The following is a 12,631-nucleotide window of genomic DNA, read 5'->3' as shown; positions in this document are numbered from 1 at the left end:
GTAAAAAGGCCTGCTCAAAAATATGAAAATTAAACTAATTATTGAGTTAAAATGTAGCAATGCAATGCAGTAAGAAAATTACATGTATCAAGTTTTCTTAAAATAAGAAAATTTTAAGGATTATAGGATGCTAAAATTATTATTTTAAGCAGAAAATACTGGTTTCAAGTCTTCATAGTAAGATTTTCTTTTTATTTCTTCTAGGGTATATATAGACAAAACTGCATACCACAAGTAACAATTTCTTGAGGGCAAACAGTTACTGTGCAGTTCGAATCCTGGCTCTGACTGCCCACATGTTGAAGTGGGCAAGACACTGAACCATAAATTGCTCCCTGTAGGGTATGGTATGGCAGCAGCCACCTACGCTATGTAAGTGCAGTCCATATACCATATATCCATTAAACAATTACAATTAAACACAGCCAAGGTGGAAGTCAATTCAAATGAAATCAAACCATGTCATATAAAGAAAAAACAGAAAAGGACGGTCAAGGTGTAAGTCGAACAGTGTCTTTTCTAATTTTGTTATAGAGTAGATCTTAGTAAATAATCAGTGTCTTATACTTGTACAACATAATTCTCATAGTCCTTTCCTCACCTTCTCTCCATTAAACTTTGACCTGTATTCAACATTACTTTACAACTGAGAAAAACTTAAAAAAAAAAAAAAAAAAAAAAAAAAGGGAGGGGAAGTGACTACAGTTCTGGCATTGCCTGTATTAATAATGACCATCTTGTAACAAACAAGTCTGTTTTCAGCTGTAGTCATGCTGTGGTTTTCTCCATGATAAACACATTTCTTACCCTGTGTTCAAGTTTTAAATCCAGTGCATGGTTAACCTGCTAACAGATTATATTTTTTACCAAAATCAAACTATGCTGATTTTATGAATTAAATGTATGACATAACATATGATTTCATGTTTTTATGTTAGTAAAGAAATGTTTTCAAGTTGGCGTATTAAGTTGCTATTTGAGCCACACAAACATTAACACACACCAAGCCCTCAGGTGGCAGTGACAGACAGCTATGGTATCCATGACAACCAGCCCTGTGTTGTGAATAAGATGAGTCATCAATCAGAACATGATAAATTATCAGGATAACACAATGACCATCTCCAATTATTCAGATCAAAGAAAAAGGTTTATACCTACTATATATGCAAAAATTTGGTGATTGCTTGTAAAATTGCATAATTTGGTGATCTTTTTTTATTGAAAAGATGTAAACACATTCTCTGTAGCATTTAGGGGGAAAAATACCAGTACCATTAATGCATAGTTACTTACTTTATAAACTTAACAAAAACTTGAATGCACAATAAAAGCCAAACTAAAAAATGAACACCCAGTTGTGGTATCTGCAAAAGTTTGGGCATCCTACACACACTTAGTACTCAGTTGACTATTCTGAAGTTGGAAAGCATTGAAATATCATTTAAAAGTTAAGAGAAGTCAGAAGAAGACAGTAAATGGATGCTTTTCCTGTTTCCAGATTTTACCTTTTGCCAATGCACCTCGTTGCATATCAAGTTGTACAGAGATTCTTTTCAAATAATTGAAGGTTAAAGGGATTCCACTAACAAGGCAATAAAATTACTTTTTTACACAGTGCTTGATGAAATTTGCATAAGGCCCGTTTCCACCAAAATACCAGGAATGTTTATTACCAGGAACTTATTTACCTGGGTAAAAGAATTCCTGGTAATCTGTGTGCTTTAAGTTCCAGATAATTTATTCAAATTATGCTGATGACATATGGGGGAGTGGTACAAGAAACTGCACTACACCTCCAGACCAGTAAGGGGCAGTAAGAAGAAGAAGAAGGTGAAGGCCCAAAAAACACGATGATACCATAAACAGCGTCTGACAAGCAGGCATCATTGTTTGTGCGACACAATACACCTAACTTGGAGGACGACTAAGTTGTTCTGATGTTTTACTACATCATGAATAAAACCATACGATCTAATGGGAAAGACGACAGATGTTATTTGCAAAGACATTTGCAAATGCACATAGAGAAAATCTTAAAAAGAAAACAGATTTTACAGGCCACTGAGGAGATTGACTGTGAGCATGTGTATATGTGGGACTCCCAAAACCAAATGACAGTAGTTGTTCTGGTATGGTACAATAACTGCTCCCTTGTCCTTTGGTTTATACTTCTGTCACTCGGTGTACAAACGTGTACCCAATTTGGTACCATATATATATATATATATATATATATATATATATATATATATATATATATATATATATATATATATGTGTGTGTGTGTGTGTGTGTGTGTGTGTGTGTATATATATATATATATATATATATATATATATACACACACACACACACAGGGTGGGGAAGCAAAATTTACAATGAACATTTAGTTGTTTTTTCTCAGCAGGGACTACGTCAATTGTTTTGAAACCAAACATACATTGATGTCATGATCATACCTAACACTATTATCCATACCTTTTCAGAAACTTTTGCCCATATGAGTAATCAGGAAAGCAAACGTTAAAGAGTGTGTGATTTGCTGAATGCACTCGTCACACCAAAGGAAATTTCAAAAATAGTTGAAGTGTCCATAAAGACTGTTTATAATGGAAAGAAGAGAATGACTATGAGCAAAACTATTATGAGAAAGTCTGGAAGATACTATTAAAGAAGAATGGGAGAAGTTGTCACCCGAATATTTGAGGAACACTTGCACACGTTTCAGGAAGCGTGTGAAGGCAGTTATTGAGAAAGAAGGAGGACGCATAGAATAAAAACATTTTCTATTATGTAAATTTTCTTGTGGCAAATAAATTCTCATGACTTTCAATAAACTAATTGGTCACCCTGTATATATACAGGGTGGGGAAGCAAAATTTACAATATTTTGAGGCAGGGATTGAAAGACAGTGTATGACCACTTAGTTTATTGAAAGTCATGAGAATTTATTTGCCACAAGAAAATTTACATAATAGAAAATGATTTTATTCTATGTATCCTCCTTCTTTCTCAATAACTGCCTTCACACGCTTCCTGAAACTTGCGCAAGTGTTCCTCAAATATTCGGGTGACAACTTCTCCCATCCTTCTTTAATAGTATCTTCCAGACTTTCTCGTAATAGTTTTGCTCATAGTCATTCTCTTCTTTCCATTATAAACAATCTTTATGGACACTCCAACTATTTTTGAAATCTCCTTTGGTGTGACGAGTGCATTCAGCAAATCACACACTCTTTGACGTTTGCTTTCCTGATTACTCATATGGGCAAAAGTTTCTGAAAAGGTATGGATAATAGTGTTAGGTATGATTATGACATCTATATATATTTGGTTTCAAAACAATTGACGTAGTGCCTGCTGAGAAAAAACAACTAAATATTCATTGTAAATTTTGCTTCCCCACCCTGTATATATCTAGATAGATAGATAGATAGATAGATAGATAGATAGATAGATAGATAGATAGATAGATAGACTATATTGCCAAAAGTATTTGGAAGGCTGTCCACAAGGTTTAGGAGTGTGTTTATGGGAATTTTTGACCATTCTTCCAGAAGCGCATTTGTGAGGTCACACACTGATGTTGGATGAGAAGGCCTGGCTCTCAGTCTCCGCTCTAATTCATCCAAAAGGTGTTCTATGGGGTTGAGGTCAGGAGTCTGTGCAGGCCAGTCCAATTCATCCACACCAGACTCTGTCATCCATGTCTTTATGGACCTTGCTTTGTGCACTGGTGCACAGTCATGTTGGAAGAGGAAGGGGCCAGCTCCAAACTGTTCCCACAAAGTTGGGAGCATGGAATTGTCCAAAATGTCTTGGTCTGCTGAAGCATTCACAGTTCTTTTCACTGGAACTAAGGGGCCAAACCCAGCTCCTGAAAAACAACCCCACACCATAATCTCCCCTCCACCAAACTTTACACTTGGCATAATGCAGTCTGACAAGTATCGTTCTCCTGGCAACCGCCAAACCCAGACCCGTCCATCAAATTGCCAGATGGAGAAGCGTGATTCGTCACTCCAGAGAACGCGCCTCCACTGCTCTAGAGTCCAGTGGCGGCGTGCTTTACACCACTGCATCCAGCGCTTTGCATTGCACTAGGTGATGTATGGCTTGGATGCAGCTGTTCGGCCATGGAAACCCATTCCATGAATCTCTCTGCGCACTGTTCTTGAGCTAATCTGAAGGCCACATGAAGTTTGGAGGTCTGTAGCGATTGACTCTGTTGGCGACCTCTTCGCACTATGCGCCTCAGCATCCACTGACCCCGCTCCGTCAGTTTACATGGCCTACCACTTCGTGGCTGAGTTGCTGTCGTTCCCAAACACTTACACTTTCTTATAACACAGCTGACAGTTGACTGTGGAATATTTAGGAGCGAGGAAATTTCACGACTGGATTTGTTGCACAGGTGGCATCCTATCACAGTTCCACACTGGAATTCACTGAGCTCCTGAGAGCGACCCATTCTTTCACAAATGTTTGTAAAAGCAGTCTGCATGCCTAGGTGCTTGATTTCATACACCTGTGGCCATGGAAGTGATTGGAACAGCTGATTCTGATTATTTGGATGGGTGAGCCAATACTTTTGGCAATATAGTGTGTACACACACATATATATATATATATATATATATATATATATATATATATATATATATATATATATATATATATATATATATATACATATATAGACTGTAACAAATTACTGTAAAAAAACAGTAAATTTTGTACAGCATCATGCTGTTATTTGTAAATACAGTATAATGCTGTAAATAATGAGGTCTTTAAGGTGCAAATTTAAAACAGTAGGCTACTGTAAAATTTGACAGTATTCTACAGTATTTTCTTCAGTTCCTCCACTGCTGTCCGCCCAGAACTGCTCTGAACAAAGTCATCTGGCATCAAATCCCACCAGCTCATTTAGAAAAGATTCAATCCAACGATTGTTAACTATAGACTTGCTGCATCAAAGGTTAGTGGTTCCTTTTTGAAGCAGAAGGGTAAATTACAAAGAGGAAATAACTGAAGATGACTATTTTCACCTGGACTTAACCCCATACAGGCAGGGAACAGAACCACCTGATGCTTCTACCAACACTGCCAGAACTCCATCCTGCTCCAGTTGTTCATTTATCAAGGAAATTGTGATTTTATCAACGTAACTGTGGCATTTTGGCTTCATTAAACATTAAACTGCCTCCATAAACTGGATGCAACTTGCACAGTATAACACATGTGATAATACTGTTTATATTTCGGGGTGTTAGCCGTATGTAGCTAACATGCAGCTAATTTAAGCTGAAGCATACTAGCTAGCTGCGAAGTGGACACTGTTAAACTAAATAGCGTGTCAATTTACGTGGTGATATGTTATAATGTTATCTCTTGTTTGAGCTTTTTCGAGCAATGTTCATGATTTTGTATTTTAAAATGTAATGTGAAATGTTAAAATCCTAGCTTTTCACTGTATTATACTGTTAATATTACATTAAATATGTTTTACAGTAATATATTGTGTCTTGGAATACGGTAGTTACTGTAAAATGCAGTAGCTGTGGCTAACAGTATTTTACTGTAAAAGGTACATTAAATACAGCCCAGTACCATATAACTTTTTACAGTAAGAAACTGTAGTTGTAGATTACAGCAGAGTTACTGTAGAATAACAGTAACATGCTGGCAACTCTAGCTGCCAGTATTTTACTGTTATTTAACAGTAAAATTTGTTACAGTGTTACACTGTACAGTGTGTACATATATATATATATATATATATATATATATATATATATATATATATATATATATATATATATATATTTATATTCTGTAACGTGGACCTCCAAGGTCCATGTTAAAATCAGCCCTGAATTGCGGAACTGGGCGAGTGCACACTTTTGACCAACTAACCCAGAAACGGGATTGCCCATTTTGTGTTGCGTTGGGGTTAACGAACTAACGTGCGAATTGGATAATGCATTTTGCATTGCGTTGGTTGTTAACAAACAAAGAGCAAGCCCAGAAATGGGATTGTGCAAAATGCGTGAAATGGATGCATTTTGTGTTGTGCTGGGCTTAACGATTTAACAAGGTAGTGCAGAAACGGGTCCCAGGTGCGTATGCATAAAAACACAAATGGATTAGTGATAATTAGGCTATCCCTGGGGTTTTAGACATTTGAAGGAAAAATTGTCATGAAAGTCATACACTGCTTTAAGTGATTATACATGAACATTTTTTTTTATGTTTTAAACTGGACAATAAAGTAGAGAAGTCATAAAATCATGTGTTTAAACTAATACTGTACAGTGATGTTTCAGATTTCAGAGGCAAATATTGGAAGCACTTTCCAGCATTGGTGTTCTTGTCTGACAACATGACAGCTCTCCTTGGTTTAGTTTGCTGTTACATTCTACTTTACAGGTTTATTCAGTTCAGTTTTATTTTTATAGAATAATATCACAAAGCAGAGATTGACCTCAAGGGGTTTGTCAATACATACTGTCTACATACTATATAATAATGAGATCCTTTATGATATTTAAAGGGTGATATAATAACGATAGTCTAGAACAGCAAAAGACAATAGTCACGATAACCTACATCCTTTAATGTAATCCTATGGGATTAATGTATATAAAGATTATGTGAATTTTCCTTTTATTCAGTAATCTGATGCCATCAGAAAGCATTGCTAGAGTGTGGAGGATTTTAAAAGAGAAGAGGCAGAAAAACGACAACAATGTCGAGTTAGATTGGAGGAAAATAATTATTTGAGTTTTTGAAAAAAATTTACTTAAGAAATACAAGAATATTATGAAAATAAAAGAAAACATGGAAGGAAGACTAAAACTGATTCAATCAGGATAAGAATAGGAAACAGAGCAAAACGTAATGGCATTGCTCTCAGCCTCTCCCCCCCTTGTTCCCTCTTTCCTCTTATTTATTCATAAACACATCCTCCGTTAGTGCACAAGAGGAGGTACGCGAAAGGGAGCAGCTAAAGCAGTCCTCTCCTCATCAGCCGCCAGTTTGAAGGCATAGACCATATATTTTCCTTCTGATGTTGGTGCCTGTTGACTCTTAACAGGTAAGGAGATCACAGGAATAACAATTAAACCTTAACATTGCTATAACATAAGAGAGAGAGACCGATAACAAAGATTAGTGTTCTCATAATTATTGAGGGTATTCCTGCTAGCTTTAGTATTACTTGTAATATTCCTTTTATTATTTACATTATTTTTACATTATAGTGACTGTTGTTTTCATAGTATTGGTATTGTTAATGGACAGTGCTGTGAAGGCTACTTTTAAAATATAATAGTTTAGAGATTGCTAGTTTCTTTGTAACATTTGATCATTTCAGATTTGTATATTAACTGATAGCAAACGAGCTTCATGCTGTTCAGTAGTGTTAGACCTGATATCAGAAGGAAAATAAGGCACTGTCAGTTTTTTTTCCCCAAAGCTGACGATAGCTGAAACTATTCATTGAGTAGTTTTTGAGTAATTTATTAATTATCTTGACAGTTAACCATTAACATTAAAATGTTCCAATTCTGGCCTTTTAAATTTCAATATTCTGTGTTGTCTTTATTCCTCTTTGATCTTTGGTGCTGGGAAAGGCAAATCAGAGACAATGAATCAGTAAAGGATTCATCTGTTTGGCAAAAAAGGTATAAAATGGAATTTTCTTCCTTGATTTTATATTATAACGTGTGTATAACATGTGGTCAAATTCTTACGAACAATATTCATTGGTATTCTACTTTTTTAATATACTCATAGTTTAACTATTATAGTTGAGTTGTATAACTCATACTCTATGTCCCATGTGGTGTTGAATTTTGACTTTTGCCACATCCTATACTTGAAAATTGCATGTTTTTCCTGCATTCCAGACACTTATCGTCATCATGGAAACCTCTCCAAATGTTTCTAAACGCAAAAAGGATGTTCTCCAATCAGACTCCACCATTACAGGAGAGGCAGGGACTTTACCTTTTGCTCTGAGCAACCCAGAACGCAATGCCTACTGGGGCACAGAGCCTAATTTTAACCTCAATCTTAACTTGATGTCACCAAGTAACCCTCGCTCGTTATTAGAAGCCACAAAGCAACATGGAGGAAGCAGAAAAGATGGGAATAAAAAAAGTGGAAAATCTGGGGTCAAAGGAGCAGCTGAAACAAGCAAGTTCACAGATATTTGTGCAACTCCTGGGCTGTCATCGGGTGAGAAAGAGGATCCACCTCAGCAAAGAAGTAGAATTCCTGGACTGTCCCACTCACTGACAGTGAACACCAAAGGCGAGCAAAGGCTAAAGTCCCCAAACCCAAAACATACCTCAACACTCAGCCCCAAGATGCAATCTCACAACATGATGGCAGGTCCAAAACCACAACAGTTGGACCAAACAACTATTGACAGTAGTTCCAAAACCACAGAGCAAATAAAAATACAAACACAGAAAACAGAGTCCACCATCAATCATAGTGTTATACCCAGAATTGTCCTAAAAACAGAATCAACAAGCAAAACTGCAACTGAAATCCCTGAGAGTTCCTCAGAGAGCCTGAAAGTGCAAACGAACAATAAAAACAATAGTGGAAATGTGGTTATAGATGAGTCATCACAACAAATACTTCACCACTCTGGAAGTTCAAAAGTCCACAGAGGAGATGCAAATGTGAAGACTCCAAGACTGGCAAATCGAGCCACAACAACAGCTAACCCCAAAATCAGTAAAGCAGATCCAGAAAGTACAGCTAGAAAGTCAAATGAACAAACCAGCCATGAGTCAAGAACTCCACTTTCTGATCTGCTGAAATCATCGGAAGATTCAAAGTTGCACTGCCAGAGTGAAATGTCATTTTTAAATACTAGGACCACTCAACAAGGTTCTTTAAGTCCAAATCCATCCACACAGAAGAAAGCTACCACAGCTAGAAACACTAACACTAATGCATCGGGGTCCAAGGACAGTCTTGATAGTAACAAAATAAGTACTGGTTCTCAATCCAAAACCAGTTCCAAATGTAGTTCAAATTTGAAAACACCAACGTCCAAAGACAGCCTTCTGTCTGAAGCCAGTTTGGAAGGCAAAACAAGTCCCAGTACTAAAGCTGAAATGGGGTCACAAGACAGCCTTGAATCAAAAAGTCGATCTGATTCCAAGACCAGTTGGGGATCAAAGGACAATTTGGACTCTAAATCTGGGTCTAATCCGAAACCCAGTTGTCGTTCTAAATCTGGGACAGGGTCTAGAGACACTATTGCTTCTAAAACAGTCTCTGAGGTCAAAGGAAATTCTGCTTCTAAAACAAGTTTTGATTATAAGATGGTTGTGGTTTTTAAATCTCACTTAGAGTCAAAGAATGACCTATACCCTAAATCTCAGATCCCTTTAGCCCCGAAATGCAGTTCCAGTCTCAAAATCAGTTCAAGATGTAATACAGGTTCTAAGGATTCTCTGCTGGACTCTGGGTCCAAAAACAGCAACCTAAAGACATCTGGCTCCAATACTAAATCCAACCCTGGTTCAAATGCAAGTTCAGATACCTCCAATGCTGGACCAGTTCAATCTAGTTCAACGTCACTGTCAGAAGCTTCTCCTAGAACTGGATCACCAACTAGGGGTGTTGGTAAATGGGAGCATCAAAGGACTCCTGGTTCTGCTCCAGGTAATTATCTTTCCAGAGTTTGTTTTTTTTGTTTTTGTTGTTTTTTGAAAACTTTCAAAATTTGCCTTTCCAACTTTTTATACTAAATGTAAATGGATTTAATGTCATTCTGTCATTGATAATTAAATAAATTCAGCTAATAACATTTCAGCACATTCAAACTATAAATATAATCTGGCTCCACATAAATGTTTTCTCAGGTGTATAATTTGGCAGATGTATTGCTACAGAGTTGGCCCCTTTACTAATTAAGCTATTATGAGAAAACAAAGACCTAGGCCCTATGCCAATTCACCCCTTGGCCCTCCCCCTTAACCCTCCCCCTTGGCCCTTGCACTTGACACTACCCCTTGAAATGGAGTTGCAAGGGGTAAGGGTTGAAACATTCCCTTATAAAATGAGACAACCCTTCAAGACCTGTTCCGTCATCAGCAGCCATCAACAATAGATGCAACAACTTTGTTTTCAAAAGAATTCACCGTGCTGTCAGCAGCTGTCTCTGTTGCATGGGCTTTGCCCATCTTTTTGAGGCTATCAACAACAATATGCAGAAATGCTCTTCACAACACACTGAAATGGCATTAAACGGTCAATCAAATGATTAAGTGGTTTATAAAGAGAATACATACATTTGTGTCTTTCTTTCATCACACTGCCTCACTTTTGTGCAGTGTTTACCTCCATCTTGCTGGTGATTCGAACAGAATTATGGGAGATTTCTCATACCCCTCCATTTGTAGTACAGTCCTGAAAAATCTCAGTTTCAAGAGCCAAACAGCCCTCGTCCTTAGCCCTTCTCCTATGACTCATCGAAAATTGGTGAATTGGGATTGGGCCAAAGAGTTACAGTAAAAAGAGAACGATTGATTTGCATGGAATCCACTTTGTTTTCCTTTTATACTATTTAAATTGCAAAATCTAGGTAATAATTAATGAAGCACTGTGTTTTTTAAACATATTTGATGGCATTCTTTCATTCCGTCCACGTCGGATGTTCATTCCATATCTTTCATAATGCATGAAAAATTATTCATAAAACCATTAATTTTCTGATCCGCTTAGTCCCTGTGAGGGTCAAGGGGGTGCTGCAACCTCTCCCTTCAACCTATGGACGAAGGTGAAGTATACCCTGGATGTGTTGCCAGTTCATTGCAGGGCTCCTGAAAACCAAAAAAAAATTCATAAAAAATAAAGTAGTCAATTCCTCCAAATAAAAATGAATTCTTGTATGTCAAATACAAATTGAGATCAAATCCTAAGTTTGAAAGACTAAACAAAATAAAATGTAATGAACTTTTCAAAACTTTTGTAAGTTTTTCTTACATAAAATTCCTGACTTCAGGTTCTGGTGCCATTACAGGGCTGCTGACTCCTCTGGCCACCTCCAGCCCCAAAACCATCACTGTAGCAACAGTAATGGGAGAATCCACAATGAAGCCAATTACATCTGTCACTAATGGAACAAAACCCAGCCACGTTCCCAAAAATACAAATCTGAAACCTTATGATTCAATCACTAAAACACCAGGAAAAACAGTGGCTGACAATGAGAAAGATAACATTAAAGTGACAGAGTGTAAAATACCAGCACTACGAGAACCTGTTCCATCCCAGGGGGCTGTTAGGGGGGTAGATATGACTGACAGCACAGACATTCAGCTAAGGAAACCATCTAACCTGGGAGATGCTAATGCCATCGCTGCAGGTGGCAACATTCACTCATCTGAAACAACAAATGTGGAGACAGCAAATGACAACAAGAAGCAGCAGGACAGAGTTAAACAGAGGAATAATCCGGGGAGTGCTCTTCTTTCTCCTTCCCTTCGCAGTCATCCAGCAAACACAGTTAAGAGAATAACAGTCAACGAGGCTGCAACCATGACAGATTCCAGTGTGAGACAGAAAGAGGTGGGGGTCCAGGTGGAGATAGAGATGACTGAGTGTTCTGCCTCAACCAGCCCAAACCTGAGTAAAGGAGCTCTGACCTCCTCTCTGATTGGTTCCCCTAGCTGTCAGTCAGGTAGTTTGACCTCACCCATGGTCCCATCATTATGCTGCATCCCTGCTAGTCAGCCCCCCCCCTTCCAGCACATATGCAAAATTGAAATCGAGCTCCACAGCCAATCAGTGCTTCCCTCTGTTCTGGGTGACAAGGCCAGCTCTCTCCCTTCCTGTTTCCGTACATACAGCTTCCAGAAGAGCCCTGCACTCATGCCAAAACTGAGTCGTGGACCAAATAAAGACAGGAACATGGGTGCTAAAAGTGTCTTGGAGGATGAGGAGGAGAAAGACAAAGGGACAAATAAAGAGGGGGTAGAGGACAAAAAGAAGGTAGATGAAATGGTGAAGCCACAAAATGTGGTGTGGGACGAGCAGGGAATGACGTGGGAGATATACGGTGCCTCGGTGGACCTGGAGTCCCTTGGCACTGCAATCCAGTCTCATCTCGAGTCAAAAATACGGGAGCAAGAGAAACACATAAGGACTCTGCGGAAGTCCATCTGCTCTGACCTCAGCCCCAGAGCATGGAAGATACAGAAGGGGAAGAAGAGAAAAGGAGGTATCCTAGGATGTTGCAGGAAGGCATCTCCAGTTGCAGACTGAGAAGATGTCTGTATAGGTTCTCATTTGCCTAAGTCAATGTTCTTCGTCGTTCTTCTTGGTTCAAAACTGAAGAAGTCTCTTGGATGAGAGACAAAACATTTTCAAAAGAGCTAAACTAATCCACTTTGAATCAAGAACTAATTAACTAAGTAAATGTAGCAGTGAAACCCAAGCATTTAAAACAAAGGTGTCTATACTACTGGTTACTGATCACTCGATTCCTTAAACTTATGTTAGGCATGCATTTGCTTCAAGCAACACACCAGAAAAAAACTCAAGATAGTGTACGCTCCTGTTAATCACAGGTGTGTCTAATCCAAAGGGTAAGT

The 12,631-nt window shown here is 38.0% G+C and overlaps 1 protein-coding gene across 3 annotated transcripts; it reads left to right on the top strand.

Annotated features, from left to right (window-relative positions):
• The first annotated feature begins 7,001 nt into the window (after window positions 1–7,001).
• LOC115438658 (serine-rich adhesin for platelets-like) lies at window positions 7,002–12,403 on the top strand. Of its 3 annotated transcripts, XM_030162422.1 has the most exons (4): window positions 7,002–7,104; window positions 7,919–8,995; window positions 9,041–9,698; window positions 11,041–12,403. In XM_030162422.1, exons 2-4 carry the CDS (start codon window positions 7,934–7,936, stop codon window positions 12,300–12,302), a joined length of 2,982 nt encoding a protein of 993 aa, XP_030018282.1. In that variant the 5' UTR covers window positions 7,002–7,104; window positions 7,919–7,933; the 3' UTR covers window positions 12,303–12,403. The 3 variants fall into 3 exon arrangements, with proteins under 3 accessions (XP_030018282.1, XP_030018281.1, XP_030018279.1); XM_030162421.1 differs by having other exon boundaries at window positions 7,919–9,698; window positions 11,059–12,403; XM_030162419.1 differs by having other exon boundaries at window positions 7,919–9,698.
• Window positions 12,404–12,631: the final 228 nt, after the last annotated feature.

Source organism: Sphaeramia orbicularis, chromosome 18 (assembly GCF_902148855.1).
Source record: "Sphaeramia orbicularis chromosome 18, fSphaOr1.1, whole genome shotgun sequence".
Taxonomy (NCBI): Eukaryota; Metazoa; Chordata; class Actinopteri; order Kurtiformes; family Apogonidae; genus Sphaeramia; species Sphaeramia orbicularis.
The sequence above is the reverse complement of the archived record's forward strand: the minus strand, read 5'-3'. Positions and strand labels throughout refer to the sequence as shown.